This window comes from Heteronotia binoei, chromosome 1 (genome assembly GCF_032191835.1).
Source record: "Heteronotia binoei isolate CCM8104 ecotype False Entrance Well chromosome 1, APGP_CSIRO_Hbin_v1, whole genome shotgun sequence".
Taxonomy (NCBI): domain Eukaryota; kingdom Metazoa; phylum Chordata; class Lepidosauria; order Squamata; family Gekkonidae; genus Heteronotia; species Heteronotia binoei.
Window position 1 is genome coordinate 83,171,473 of NC_083223.1, and position 16,039 is coordinate 83,187,511.

General features: G+C 42.1%; 1 protein-coding gene across 1 annotated transcript in view; it reads right to left on the minus strand.

Annotated features, from left to right (window-relative positions):
• Window positions 1-13,294, minus strand: part of GABRR1 (gamma-aminobutyric acid type A receptor subunit rho1) — a 57,539-nt gene extending 44,245 nt beyond the window's left edge. The window contains exon 1 of the mRNA XM_060237009.1: window positions 12,870-13,294. Within this exon, the coding sequence (XP_060092992.1) occupies window positions 12,870-12,991 (122 nt within the window). The 5' untranslated portion in view covers window positions 12,992-13,294. The remainder of the gene's footprint in view (window positions 1-12,869) is intronic.
• Between the last annotated feature and the right edge of the window lie 2,745 nt (window positions 13,295-16,039).

Below are 16,039 nucleotides of genomic sequence, written 5' to 3' on the forward strand. Positions count from 1 at the left end.
ACCAGGAGATACATGTTAAGTTTATTATCCCCTTACTTTGTAGAGTTCTGGGTCTTTCTGCAGATTACAGGCTCATGTGCAAGGTTCTTTTCAGCTGCTTGTAAAATTCACAAAGATATTTTATATATTTAAGTAAAATGGTTTATATAGTCATTTTAAGTGACACTTGAATACTTCTAAAGTCATTTTAATTTCTGAACTGTTTTTTAATTTGTGCTGGTCATTGACTGTATTAAAATTGGGGGGAAAAACCTGGATCTCACTACTTTAGAGTGACCTCTAGATTCTAGCTTACTTAGAGAGGTAGACAGGGCATTCACGTGCGTGCATATGTGTTTCCTTGCATGTGAAAGGGTCAAATGGAGTGGAAGAAAATGAAACATGGTGACATAGTCCCACCTTCCTAGCACTTGGAAACTCATTTATAATTTATACCCCATCCTTCACTACCTGAAGGAGCCTCAGAGCGGTTTACAATCTCCTTTCCCTTCCCCTCTCCAGACAGACACCCTGTGAAGTAGGTGGAACTGAGAGAGTTCTGACAGAAACTGCTCTTGAGAGGAACAGCTCTGCGAAAACCGTGACTGACTCAAGGTCATATCAGCAGGTGCATGTGGAGGATTGGGGAATCAAACCAAGTTCTCTCAGATAAGAGTCTGCACACTTAACTACTACCCCAGACTGAAGGTGACTGAATAATTGTGGAACCTAAATAAAACCAGGAGATTGCTCCACAAGAGGTAAACCTGTCGTTAGCTTTATAGTCTGGAAAATATAGGTCACCCCTCCCGCCCCCCCAAAAAACCCTTCCTCCTTGGGTTGGAACTAGATGGCCCACAAACTACTGTTTGGTCACATCTAAAGGAACTCTTGCTTCAGTCCAGGAGAGTCCTGCCACACATGTACATATGTCAGCTGCTCTTCTGCTTCAAATGTCTGTTGGGCATCTCACTTCTAAGACCACATAGTAAGTTAGAATTCAATCATATCGACACACCAAAGTAAAAGTAAACTTAAAATGTATTGCCAAACACAGTGTTTTCTAAGCTTCTCTGACTGCTCTCTGAGTCCTGCTGCCTGCAGTGCCTCCCTCCTAGCCACCAGGGATCTGGGAACTCTCATTCTCTGTGCATAAGGATGTGTCTCTACAATTTAACAATCATGACAGGTGCTGGAAAGGTAATGAAGCCCTATCTCATATACTGTCCAGTGCAGTGGTGATGGGCACAGAAAATGCAGCAACAGGGGCTCACCCTGACACTATGGGAGTAAGCAATATAACATCACCCACCCCAAGTAAATCCTGCTGGTCCTAGAAACAAGACTTACATAGGTCCATTATAGTATTTTTAGTATCTATTTTATTTTTCTTAATATTGGGAAGCCACACAGCATCAACAAGCTTAATAATTTTAACAACATCAAGGTTTCTCTCTCCCTCCACTCCAAAACACACACACACACACACAATACTGGAAAAAGATTCCAACACAGAGTGCAGGGGAAAACAGAACTACATACTGACAAGTCTCTAGTGGAGAATGGCCTTGGGCTGAATTTAAGAGGGAGAAGCAAAAAAAATGGCAGAAAGATGGTACAAATAATGAGTAGGGAAAGAGGAGAGTGTTATGTGCTATATAGAGAAGATCATGTAGAGATGCCAGCCTTCAGATGGGACCTCCAGATGGGACCTGGGGATCCCCTGGAATTACAGCTCATCTCCAGATTACAGAAATCAATTCCCCTGGAGAAAACGGCTGCTTTGAAGGGTGGACTCTATGGCACTATACCTCACTGAGGTCTCTGTCTTCCCCAGGCTCCATCCCCAAATCTCCAGTAGTTTTCCAGCCTTGGTCTTGCAACCCTACACCCTCATGTATGGTTGCCAAGTCCAATTCAAGAAATATCTGGGGACTTTGGGGGTGGAGCCAGGAGACTTTGGGGGTGCAGCCAGGAGACACTGGGGGCGGAGCCAGGAACAAGGGTGTGACAAGCATAATTGAACTCCAAGAGAGTTCTGGCCATCACATTTAAAGGGACAGCACACCTTTTTAAATGTCTTCCTTCCATAGGAAATAATGAAGGATAGGGGCACCTTCTTTTGGGGCTCATAGAATTGGACCCCCTGGTCCAATCGTTTTGAAACTTGGGGGGTACTTTGGGAAGAGGCACTAGATACTATATTGAAAATTTGGTGCCTCTACCTCAAAAAACAGCTCCCCCAGAGCCCCCGAAACCTCCAGAACAATTCCCCATTATACCCTATGAGAATCGATCACATAGGAAATAATGAAGACGTTTCCCTCTCCCCCCCCCCCCTCTTTCTGGCCAGTCTGAAGCAGCGGATCAGCCTCTCAACTCACCATTTGCTGCCAGCTTCTTCACAGAAACACACACAGACACACCATCCTAAATGGAAGCCTTTCAAGTCAAGCCTCTGGAGGTGCAAAGGCACATGGACCTTTGCAGGCGGGGCTCCCTCTCTCCCCCCCTCTCCCACCAGCCAGCTGATTGGGACCAGAAGCAGCCTGGGAAAACTGAAGAAAGGCTGCTGCGATCGGGGCTGGGTGGGAAGGGCAGGGCAAGGAAAAGTTGCTGAGATCGGGGCTGGGTGGGAAGGGCCGCCATTCCCCCCCGCTTTCCAGAGTTTTGGCTAGCGGGAGAAGAAGGCTTCAAATCGGGGGTCACCAGGCAAAGCGGGGGATTTGGGAAGCCTACCCTCATGCTACACTGGTGGTCAAGTCAAGAGAGAAGTCAGCACAAGATTTTAATCGCTTTAGCCAGAGAAAGAAGAGAAAGGACAGTTAAATCAGAACTCAGTCTTCAAGAAGAAGAAAACAAGTTTTCACTTGTATTATTCTGACAACAATGAGAAAGGCAAAAAGCTAAGATGACAGAAGTTTATTAGAGATGACAGCTGCTAGAAGCATTGCAGTAGATAAATGCAGTGTGATGAGAGATAATAAAAAGAGAGGTAAAAATAGACAGAATCTGGGTCATACTGGGATTCTAGTAGCAGCCCAGAGGAGCAACGGGTCTGCTTTGTGCTAGTGAGTCTCTCTTTCTCTTCTCCCCTTTGTTTGCCAGCCTATGTGTGAAAGACCATTATAATCTTCAGAAGCCCATTCAGTTCTTCTTTTCTCTGCTCCCAACTTTCACTGAGGGTGCATTCAAAAGTCAGATGATTCCCATAGCAGGGAGGGTTATTTGCCTGAAATCTGGAAAGCAGCTCCAGCTCTGAACATCTGACCACTGCTTTACCTGGTCATGTATACAGGACAATGCCTCCTCTAAATGCCAGTAGAAGGTGTGAGCCTGTTTATGATTTGGGGTATTCTGCTGTAAAAAATAATAGGCTAGGAATATAGGTACCCTGTAAGCAACACCCACTAGGGTTGCCAAGTCCAATTCGAGAAATATCTGGGGACTTTGGGGGTGGAGCTGGGAGACATTGGGGGTGGAGCCAGGAGCAAGGGTGTGACAAGCATAATTGAATGCCAAGGGAGTTCTGGCCATCACATTTAAAGCGACAGCACACCTTTTAAAAGGCCTTCCTTCCATAGAAAATAATGAAGGATAGGGACACCTTCTTTTGGGGCTCATAGAATTGGACCCCCTGGTCCAATCCTTTTGAAACTTGGGAAGTATTTTGGGGAGAGGCGCTAGATGCTATACTGAAATTTTGGTGCCTATACCTCAAAAAACAGCCCCCACAGAGCCCCCGATACCCGCGGATCAATTCCCCATCATTCCCTATGGGAATCGTTCATGGAGGTGCATAATGGCTGTGGGGCGGGGCCATTCTGGAGGGTAACGGACTAAGAGGTATCCTGTGTTCCCTCATGAAGAAAAGACAGGCAATACAGAAAATTCTGGTCACAAATAAGGCCTTACTTAGATCCGGGTGGGCAGCCATGTTGGTCTGCAGCAGACAGTTGAAGAATGTTTGAGTTCAGTGGCACCTTTAAGACCAACGACGTTTTATTCAAGGTATGAGCTTTTGTGTGCACACACACTTCCTCAGATACAATGAAATGGAATTTATCAGTCCATACATATAAGGCAGAGGCTGAACAGCAGATTAGCGCACAACAAAATGAAGATGTTTTAACAGGTGCAAACAGGAATAATAAGCTAAAATTATGAGGCCACCATTGTTTGGATTTAATTCTGGGGAAAACAGTGAAGCAAATTAATATGTCAAAATTGGAGATAGATGTGTAAATGTGTCCTTAATTGTGGAGTGCTTAGAGTAATTAACTGAGACCTTGTTGTTTCCCTCCATCTGTGTCCTCTCAAGCAATGAAGTAACTAATAGCACCTGTTTCTTTGAGGTGGGGTGATTTGTTGTGCAGTGTTATGTCTCCTCTGTTATCGGACCAGAGAAATGCATTCCAATATACAATTCTAATATTCATTGCATTACATTACATTACTATTCTAATCTACTATTCCAAATAAGAAATACACTAAAATAAAGATGTAAAGCCCTTCTTGGTGACAATGCAGATGTAAAGACTGAATGAATTTAGTGTATGTACAAGATAAAAAAAAACAGTATCCCTGTTCTGGGGATTGTTCCATGTGTTTTAATTACTTGTAATTTGGCAGTTTCCATCTGCATTTTCACTCTGTGACACGGAGTGTTGGACTGGATGGGCCATTGGCCTGATCCAACATGGCTTCTCTTATGTTCTTATGTTCAGTCTGTTCCTGAAGTTACTATGCAATAAAACAGAAGAAGAAAATACTGGATTTATATCCCGCCCTCCACTCTGAATCTCAGAGTAGTTCACAATCTCCTTTAACTTCCTCCCCCGCAGCAAGCACCCTGTGAGGTAGGTGAGGCTGAGAGAGCTCTCAAAGAAGCTGCCCTTTCAAGGACAGGCAGCTGCAAGTGAAGGAGTGGGGAATCAAACTCGGTTCTCCCAGATAAGAGTCTGCACAGATAACCACGACACCCAACTGGCTCGTTGAGGTCACCCATTAAATGTTCTGGAAGGCTGAAGTGTTTTCCTACAGGTTTCTTAGTCTTGTGATCCTCAACATCAGATTTGTGTTCATTTATCCTTTGGCATAGGGTTTGACCTATCTGCCATATGTAGAGAACAAAAAGGCATTGTTGGCATTTAATGTTAGAAGATTCTCAAAGTCAGATTTGTGTTCATTTATCCTTTGACATATGGTTTGACCTGTTTGCCCTGTGTAGATAACCAAAGGGCACTGTTGGCATTTAATGTTAGGAGATGAGCATAAGAAGATGCCTGAGATGGTGAAGTTGATGTTATTAGGTCCATTGATTGTGTTGTCTGAGTGAATGTGGCAAGAAAGTTGACATCTGGATTTATTGCAATGTATGGTACCAGTGTCCATGTTCAAATTAGATGTTGCATTATTGTGGGTGAGGAGTTGTTTGAGATGGGGGGGGAGCTGTCTGTGTGAAGGGGAGGGACGGTGACTCAGTGGTAGAGCATCTGCTTGGGAAGCAGAAGGTCTCAGGTTCAATCCCTGGCATCTCCAAAAAAGGGTCCAGGCAAATAGGTGTGAAAAACCTCAGCTTGAGACCCTGGAGAGCCGCTGCCAGTCTGAGAAGACAATACTGACTTTGATGGACCAAAGGTCTGATTCAGTATAAGGCAGCTTCATATGTTCAAGAAAAGGTTTCCCTCCAACAAATCCCAAAGACCCCTGAATCTATTTTATTCAACCTATGGCCAGATAGTTTATTTTCTAAATTGACAGCTGAACTAATGTCATTACTTTTTCTAGCAGGAAAGACGGTGTTGGTCAAATCCTGGAATATGGAGTGGGCGGGATTCCAACTCTTAAAAGTTGGTTTACAAACATTTGGGACATCATGGTACAAGACAAACTTGCTATTCAGTTAATACAAATGGATAGTCCTCAAATTTCAAACTGCTTTATGGGGAAGTGGGTCCCCCCCCCCCCAGATATATTACAGAACAGACAACCAAGAAGTGTGAACTTCCATCTAAATCAGGGTTGTCAAACTAATTTTTTTATGAGGGCTGAATCTGACATAAACAAGACCTTATCGGGCCAGGCTATGTTGGGTCTGGCCGGGCCATGTGTGTACGTATTTAAGATTAGGTAGCAGAAATATAAATTTTATAAAGCATACAAACACAATTTAAGATTTTTTTTTAATACCTTAAAACATGCTTAAAACATTAGCACGATATTTTCTTTGTATCTCTCCCATGGGACCCAGGGAACTAGACAAAGGAAGCCCTGGCTCTTTCCTTCCTTCCCCAGGGGACCAGGAGGGAGAGGAGCCTTAGCCAATAGAAGGAAGGCTCAGTAGCTCTGCTGTGAGATTGATTGAGCCTGGCAAAGCAAGCTCTGCCTCCCCTCCCCTTCCTTCCCAAGGAAGGAGCCTCATCCAATGGTGAAAATAGAGGCTTTGCTCTGTAGCTCCTGTGCAATTGAGCAAGCCTTGCAAAGGAAGCCATTATGCGGAAGAAAGCTGATGACAGCCAGTTGCTCAGGAGGCCTGATAGGAGCCCTGCAGGGCCTAATTTGGCCCCCAGGTCACGTTTGACACCCTTGATATAAATATAAGGATTTTTTCTGAGTGTCCTTTTAAGGGCATATTTGTGTTTAAGAGTTTAATTATTTTAAACACATATTTGTGTTTAAGAGTTTAATATTGTTTTTGCATATTGTTTCTGTATTGTATTTTTAAAACTAAATCAAAATTTTAAGTTCGAAAAGGTTCATCCCCCCCAGTACTTGTGAAAGAGAACTATCATTATCCGATAGGGTTTCTAAATCGCTGATGATGCATTGAATATTTTGAGTTGAGAGCTGTATGTGATTCCTAGTGGTGTTCTGTTATTGTCTCTTTTGGGCCTGTCTTTCAACAGGTTTTCTCTGGGTACCATTCTGGTTTTGTGAATCTGTTTTCTGACTTCATCAGGTAGATACTTAAAAAAAAAAAGATATTGGATTTATATCCCGCCCTCCACTCTGAAGAGTCTCAGAGCGGCTCACAATCTCCTTTACCTTCCTCCCCCACAACAGACACCCTGTGAGGTGGGTGGGGCTGGAGAGGGCTCTCACAGCAGCTGTCCTTTCAAGGACAACCTCTGCCAGAGCTATGGCTGACCCAAGGCCATGCTAGCAGGTGCAAGCGGAGGAGTGGGGAATCAAACCCGGTTCTCCCAGATAAGAGTCCGCACACTTAACCACTACACCAAACTGGCTTTAATTCCAAAAAGGTTTGTTGTAGATCCCTCAGGTGAGAATATCTGTTCATCATCAGCTACTTACAACTTACAATTCATCATCAGCTACTTACAACTTCCGTAACCCCCTTAATCAACTTTTGAAGGGTCAGAAGGGACTCTAGGGCAGGGGTGGGGAACCCTTTTTCTGCCAAGGGCCATATGGATATTTATAACATCATTTGTGGGCCATAAAAAATTATCAACTTAATAAACAGTGCTCCGCCAAGGGAGAACGATTCAGGCCAGCAAAATTAATACAAATAATTGTTTTTCTATTTGAAGTCATGTGGGGACAGCCTAATCTGGCACACACACACATCTGGCCTGCTCCTCTAGGCAAATGCATAGGTCCAGTAGCATATCCAGGAACTCAGTAGCATATTAGACCACATCCCCTAATATTAGCATATTAGGCCACACCATCTGGGATAATCAAATGCAAACTGAACTGTGGCAATAACTTTTCCAGGCGCTGCAGCAATTGTGGCCGGCCAGCCAGGCCCCAGGGAGGCTGCTGCACAGTACATCTGGACCCTGTGATCCCTGCCTGGCCCTGGGGAGGCTGCTGCACAGCACGGCTGGGCCCCATGATCCTCGCTAGCCAGCCAGGTCCCAGAGAGGCTGCCACATGGCTCAGTTCAGCCCAGCAATCCCCGAGGGCCACACCAAGTGTCCTCGAGGGCTGCATGTGACCCTTGGGACAGAGGTTCCCCACCCCTGCTCTAGGGGGACGGAAAAGTGGGGAAAGTCTGTTACCCTCAGTGCTTTCAACAGATGGAATACTAGATCTAACCAATCCTGCAATCCACATACTGATGTTCCTGAAACAAAATTGTTTAGCAACTAGAAGGCCAGATAAAAACCTCCCTTGGCTGGATTTGTTCCTCCCTCCCCAGTTTATATTCTGTCCATCTCTGTGTTTCGAAGCCATGTAGATAGATCCAGGTGGGCAGTTGTGTTGGTTTGAAGCAATAGAACAAAGTAGGAGTCCAGTAGCACCTTTAAGACCAACAAAGTTTTATTCAGAATGTAGCACCTTTCGTATGCATGCATACTTCTTCAGACAAGGAATGAGGTACAAGAAACCATGACATCGGCCTTTTTAATGTGTTTTCTGATACTAAATGCTTTTGTGGAGTGGTTTGAGAAAAGGTCTTGAGGTAATGACTCCTTTGCCAATATCACACCCTTAGTTGTGACTAACTTTTGTTAGATTATGCTTAGTAAAAATGGATAGATATTATTCACACCAAAATTAGATATTGTTCATGTATTTGAAAGAAAAGGCCCTAGCAAAACAACTAACAAAGGAAATAAAGACTCTATGACAATTTAGTCTTTACCGTGAAAGAAAGCCTGTTTTTTAAAACCAGTACGAATCCTATTTGAGTTGAGAAAAATAAGTTATTTCAGGTCTGACAAAGAGATGCATCAGCTTAGATTGCTTGCATGCCATGTTGAAAACAGAGGGACAAATCTATGGAGAGGATTTGATTCACATTGGACCGTGGGCACCATAAGAGGACTAGACTACACATATCAAAAGAAACAAAAAGCCTGTCAGAAAAGACAGCTTATTCCACTACCCCTTTGCTCTATTAAACAACCCTGCCAATGAACAAGATATATAGGCCACTTTTATTTATTGATGTTACGATAACAATGGAAAATGTTGCATAGTCACAAACTGGAACACAAAAGGTAGAGAATTTTATCAACAGCTGCCTACTCTCTGGGGGTCCTGCTTGTTGCTTGGAGAATCATATATTCAAACTAACAAAAGAAATTAGGTGAATACCGAAACCCTTTGTTTCTTGAGTCAGAAAGAGGTGCATAACTGCTGTCCAAAGAATGCACAGTTTCTTCTAGAAACCAGAAGTAGAACTGGAAAGGGCATGACAGAAAACTATCTGGTGCAAAACAGTATTTGATGAGGTTGTTTGCTTACTTTAAAGTATTGAGAAAATTAAAGGGCCACACATCACAAAGAGGTTTAAAAAAATAAGACCAATATTTTACATGTGAGTAATGTAAAATATATATTTTATTACTCAGCTATAAATTCCCTACATGTTCTACCAACAGGCCTCTTTAGGGGAACTGATTAGTCTTGTATTACAGTTGTCAGGTCTCTCCCTGACCACCAGTGGAAGATGGGGTGGGGGTAGGTTGCCAGCTTGAGATTGGGAAACTCCTGGAGATTTGGAGGTGGAGCCTGGGGAGGACAGGGACCTCAGTGGGGTACAATGCCGCAGAGTCCACCCTCCAAAGTAGCCGTTTTCTCCAGGAGAACTGATCTCTAGTCTGGAGATGAACTGTAATTCTGGGGAATCCCCAGCTCCCACCTGGAGGATGGCATCCCTACCTTGTAGTCTTGCAGAAGCAACATTGGAAGACTAACAGTCTACTGAAGAAGCCTGTTGGCAAAATGCATAGGAAATTTTTAGCTGAGTAATAAAATATATTTTAACTTTACTTGCACTGCTGGCCTTGGCCTAGTCACTTTTAAAAGAGAAAAGAAGGCAAAGACACTAACAAACTGGGTTGATGTGTGCACTACTATGATAATTTATTTGAAAGTGTAACACTGAAAGAAAACTAGAAGCTTAGTAATTATGTAGCATGTGCTTTCTGCATCTATTATTTATTCCCACTACATCAACTCAATTTGTATAGCCAGTCAAGTGGCATGACCCTACCAGGGTTGCCAATTCCAGACTGGGAAATTCCTGGAGACTTGGGGGTGAAGCCTTGAGAGTGTGGAGTGTAGGAAGGCTCTCAATGAGATGTAATGACTTAAATGTTTCTTTAAATCAGGAAAGTAAAATGCAGCCAATAGCACCCCCCCCCCCGCCGCCCTCCGAGCCAAAACCAGGAGAGCCAGTACGGTGAAGTGGTTAAAGCGTGGGAGAAGGATCTGGGAAATCCAGGCTCAAATCCCCATTCATGCCACGGAAACTTGCTGGTGACCTTGGGCCAGTCACACACTCTCAGCCTAATGTACCTCACAGAGCTGTTGCGAAGATAAAATGGCAGAGAGGAGAATGATGCAAGCCATTTTGGGTCCCCACTGGGGTGAAAGATTGGATATATACAAAGTAAATAAATATTCCAAACCATAACGAACTATTCAAGTCCTAACCATCCATAGTGGTATCATATGATGCTGACACTACTTAGAACCAGGTAATTCTACAGGCTGCACAACGTGTGACTTATCAACCCATATCTTACAGCCTGGCAGGTGAATGACAGTCCTCCCCTTCTCTGAAATCCCAAGCAAGCAGCAAAAACAGGACATTCACTGAGCCCCTGGTTGGCTGAATTTAACTTGAGAGGTCACAGCCAGCTGTACAACCTGATGTTCTTTTGGGGGCTCTTCAGCCTTATGCTCCAAGGAGAGCAGTGAGCACTGGCTGCTATTTGAAGTAGCTAATTATTCCGTATTTTTAGACTGTTCTAATGAGAAACTGTTCTCAATACAGAATTATTTAGGATCTGAAAAAAGCATACTGTTGGGTAAGCAATCATTTTGCTCAGACCAGATTACCTGAACCCAGGTTTCTCCAGTGCTAGTCTGACACTACAGCTGTTAGATAGATTCAAGTGGGCAGCCATGTTGGCCTGAAGCAGTAGAACAAAGTAGGAGTCAAGGGCACCTTTAAGACCAACCAGAATGTAAGCTTTCGTGTGTTCCAAGCATACTTCATCAGACAAAGAATCAGGTACAGTGGGCAGAGCTACATATAGCTGGTAGGCAGTTGTTTAGAATGCAAAATGATACAAATTTAAGATCCAATGACAGAAGAGTAAAATTAACAAATTGAGCAAACCTTTGATTTGGGTGGCATGAGTATGAGAAAGCAATAAAACAGTAATATGTCAAAATGTGAGAATTATTACTGTCAGGATTTTAAATGAGCAGTAGACCCATTCTTTAGTAACTATTGCAAATGTGTCTATTTTGTGCATCTTTATAATAAAAGACCTCACAATAATTTTATTTGCCTTCTGGAACAAATATAACATAATAATACACTTGTTGATATCACTACTGGGTGCATTTCATAATTTATAAGGTGGATTTGAAATTCTCAGACCTTGATATTGACACTTTTTTCTTTTTTCTGCAGTCCAGAATCTTTTGCCCTTGCTAAATCAATGAAAGAAGGGGAGTGTTTCCTAAGAACTATGCTACAATTTTTTGTTTTTTTTGTTTCTGATATTATTTAAGTCTAGGTGATTTAAGTAAGCCTGTACCAATAAATTACTTTTTAATTAAATAAGGTAATTAAGGTACCAGTCTTAAACTAGTCTGCTCAGAATGAAGCCTTGTTTTATTCAGTGAGGCTTACTCCCAGGAAAATGTTATTTGGATTGCTGTCTAAAGTCTAATGGCTATTTATGAAGACTACAGTGTCACCATCTATGATATAACTTGTACAAACACATAGTCTGATCAGCACATCAATAACTTTAGCTGGGCAACTTTGGTAGCAAACCCATAAAAGTTACAAACTGTCAGTATTCCTCTGTCCCTGCTTAGAGTCCAGTCCTATATATACTATACATATACTTGGGAGTATACCTCTGTGAACTGACTAGGGCATACTTAGGTGTAAACGTGCTTAGGATTTTGTAGGAATATAACAGGAGTCTAGTAGCCCTTTAAAAACTAACAACCTTTATTCCAGCATAAACTTTGAAGAGTCAAACCTAACTTCACTGGATACGTGTATATGCCTAATACCTGTGCATTTCCTGTATCAGATGAAGTGAGCTTTAACTCACAGAAGCTTATTCAGAAAAAAATTCTTAAAGCACAATGAATACATGTCCTTTGCAGAAACAACCAGGTCATAAAGCAATAAATGATTGATAGTGCAATCTTCTGCAATTACTCCAGTACAAACCTACTGGTTTCAGTGGGTGTAGGTTCTTCATAGGATTGCTGTATTATGCTGGAATTATAAAAATCACTTGCTAGGGAGTAAGATATATTGAGTTCAACATGACATATCTGAGTAAGCAAGCTTAGAATTGCACCAAATGTATCTTTTTTTTCTCCTCTCATGTCCCACCATAGTTTGTAGTAAGTTCTGATTTTTTTTCCAAAACCTTATGGCAATACAAAAAAATACTAATAATGATAATGGACATATAAATGGAAAACAGAATGTATAATGTTCATGAGGGGATTTGACACAACAGACCTGTGTCATGACGATATGACACAACAGACTTCTTCATGTGGTGGTGGGTGTCTGCCAGAAATGTGGAACTCAGGCGAGGGGGGTGGGATAGATTGCTATCTATCCATTATAGTCCTATTCCTGCAACTAAATCAATGGATTGAAAACTAAATGGATTGATGTAACTTTCTACTTCCTTTTCACCAAAGAAAAAAAGAAAATCATGTCAATAATCCAAGCAGATTTTTATGTCCTGTATTTTGAGTTGAAAACTATACAGCGTATAATCTTTAAATTAAAAAGCATTAAGCAAAACCTTTAAAAGAAAAATAGGATCACTTTTGTACAAATAGCAGATAATTGTTATAACTACTATATTCAATAATATTAAACTAAATTAACTTTGATGCTAGAGGAGTTAACTCACCTGCCTTTTTTATAGACTTCATGTATTTCTTTTCCTTGCCAATGAGCTTTGCATTCTGTGGACAAGAGCCATCCCCAAAACAGCAAGAAAATGCTAAAGTGCATTTTATGGACAGTCAACATGATATCCTCTGGTTTTATGTCCAGAAATAGTCCACACAAGAAGAAGAAAAGAAAAATAAAGATCCTTTTGTTTGGCTTTTTAAGACATGATCAGTCTGTTCTTTAGGAAGGATGTTTACTCATATGGAAAAAAACACATTCCGCAGTATTTAATCTGGACAGTGGGGAAAGCAATTTCCACTAAACCTATAAATCCCTCGACGTCAGATGGCAGGGATTTCCGAACAGTGCAGAATTCATGAATCTGTACAGAACAATTATTCTCTCTCTCTCTTTCTCCACCCCCCACTTTTTCCCGCTTGCAACAGCCTATTGTATAAATTGGTTTAAAATGACGCGCTGCAGGTATTTTGGAAAACAGTATTTATATCATTCCATCTAGGAAAGCAGGGATAGTGTGGCTGTCGAGAGATTGTCTGGGGTGGCAGTGAGAAAGAATATGATGAGCACCTGTTGAGGTGCCTTTATATACTAGTACTAATTTTAACAAACAGCCATGTCTTGGAACCTTACCTCCATCTTATTCTCATGGTTTCAGTCTTTGTATGAAAGATAATATTTTCATCCCCCACCCCCAGTAGCATTTGATGCTTGCTGTTTATGAGGATGCCATTGTTGTGTTTCAGGGAACATACAAGGCTTCTGGCATATATGTCATTGTTGTCTATATGCCAGGCTGCTTGGATGAATTCAGGCCCTGAGGAAAATATCCAATTAAGGAGGCAAAGATGCGCACAGAGTCAAGTGAGTATCCTTTCCTGAACTGGATATTTATAAGCCATCATAGCTTCTCATTGCTCTCATCCCAGCAAAGTAGACTAGTGGAAAATGCCACAGGCAAAGAGAGCAACAAAAAGCTTTAGAGAGCTTAGGTAATAATATTGCCAGCATTTGGCAAATTGTGAAATAGTTATGGATGATAAACAATTAGAAAAAGTGGCTGCTAGAATTACTGTCTGGCTTTAGGTTTACTGTTTCCTTCCCAATGAATCACACCAGTTTTTATTAGTATGTACTTATGCTCAATTTCCCTCTCATGGATTGCTGCCTTGTCATGGCGAGAGGGCTTGCACGGTTCAATGTGGCTGTGGGCTATGCCATGCAGGGTCACCCAAGATGGACAGGCCACAGCTGAGAATCCAGACTAAATGTAATCCACTGGAGAAGGAAATGGCAAACCACTCCAATATCCTTGCCAAGAAAACCCCAGGAACAGAAACAAAAGGTTAAAAGATATGGCACTGGAAGATGAGCCCCTCAGGTCAGAAGGTGCCCAATATGCTACTGGGGAAGAGCGTTCAAGTAACCACAGAAAGAGTGAAGCGGCTGGGCCAAAGCCGAAAGGACGCTCAGCTGTGGATGTGTCTGATGGTGAAAAAACAGTTCGATGCTGCAAAGAACAATACTGCATCGGAACGTGGAATGTAAGATCTATGAGTCAAGGTAAGCTAGATGTGGTCAAACAAGAGATGGCAAGACTGAACATCGACATCTTGGGAATCAGTGAACTAAAATGGACGGGAATGGGTGAATTTAACTCAGACGATCACTACATCTATTATTGTGGCCAAGAGTCCCGTAAAAGAAATGGTGTGGCCTTTATAGTTAGCAAGAGAGTGAGGAAGGCAGTAATGGGATACAATCTCAAAAATGACAGAATGATCTTGGTCCGTATCCAAGGCAAACCATTCAATATCACAGTAATCCAAGTCTATGCCCCAACCACTGATGCAGAAGAGGCTGAAGTGGACCAGTTCTATGAAGATCTACAACACTTAGAATTAACACCAAAAAAAGATGTCCTCTTCATCATAGGGAACTGGAATACCAAAGTAGGAAGTCAAAAGGTGACTGGAACAACTGACAAGTTTGGCCTTGGAGAACAAAATGAAGCCGGGCAAAGGCTAATAGAATTTTGTCAAGAGAACAATCTGGTCATAGTGAACACCCTCTTCCAACAACCTAAAAGGCGACTCTACACGTGGACATCACCTGATGGGCAACACAAAAATCAGATTGATTATATACTGTGCAGTCAAAGATGGAGAAGTTCCTTACAGTCAGCAAAAAACAAGACCTGGAGCTGACTGCGGCTCAGATCATGAGCTGCTCATCACAAAATTCAGGCTTAAACTGAAGAAAACTCGGGAAGCCATTTGGCCATTCAGGTCTGACCTTGATCACATCCCTTATAAATATACAGTAGAGGTGAAGAATAGGTTTAAGGAACTAGAGTTGATAGACAGAGTGCCTGAAGAACTATGGACGGAGGTTTGTGACATTGTACAGAAGCAATCAGCACCATCCCAAAGAAAAAGAAATGCAAGAAAGCAAAGTGACTGTCTAATGAGGCTTTACAAATAGCTGAGAAAAGAAGGAAAGCGAAAGGCAAAGGTGAAAAGGAAAGATTCACCTAACTGAATGCAGATTTCCAGAAAACAGCAAGGAGAGATAAGGAGGCCTTCCTGAAGAAACAATGCAAAGCAATGGACGAAAATAATAGAAGGGGAAGGACAAGAGATCTCTTCAAGAAAATTGAAGAAATCAAGGGAACATTTCATGCAAAGATGGCCATGATAAAGAACAAAAATGATAGGGACCTAACAGAAGCAGAAGAGATCAGGAAGAGGTGACAAGAATACACAGAAGAATTATACAAGAAGGATCTCAGTGTCCTTGACAACCATGACAATGAAATCGATGACCTTGAGCCAGACATCCTGGAGAGTGAAGTCAAATGGGCTTTAGAAAGCATTACTAACAACAAAGCGAATGGAGATGATGGTATCCCAGTTGAGCTATTCAAAGTCCTAAAAGATGATGCTGTTAAAGTGATGCACACATTATGTCAACTAATTTGGAAAACACAACAGTGGCCATAGGATTGGAAAAGATTGGTTTATATTCCAATCCCAAAGAAGGGTTATGCCAAGGAATGTTCAAACTATCACACCATTGCACTCATTTCACATGCCAGCAAGGTCATGTTAAAGATTCTACAAGCTAGGCTTCAGCAGTATGTAGATTGGGAACTACCAGAAGCTCAAG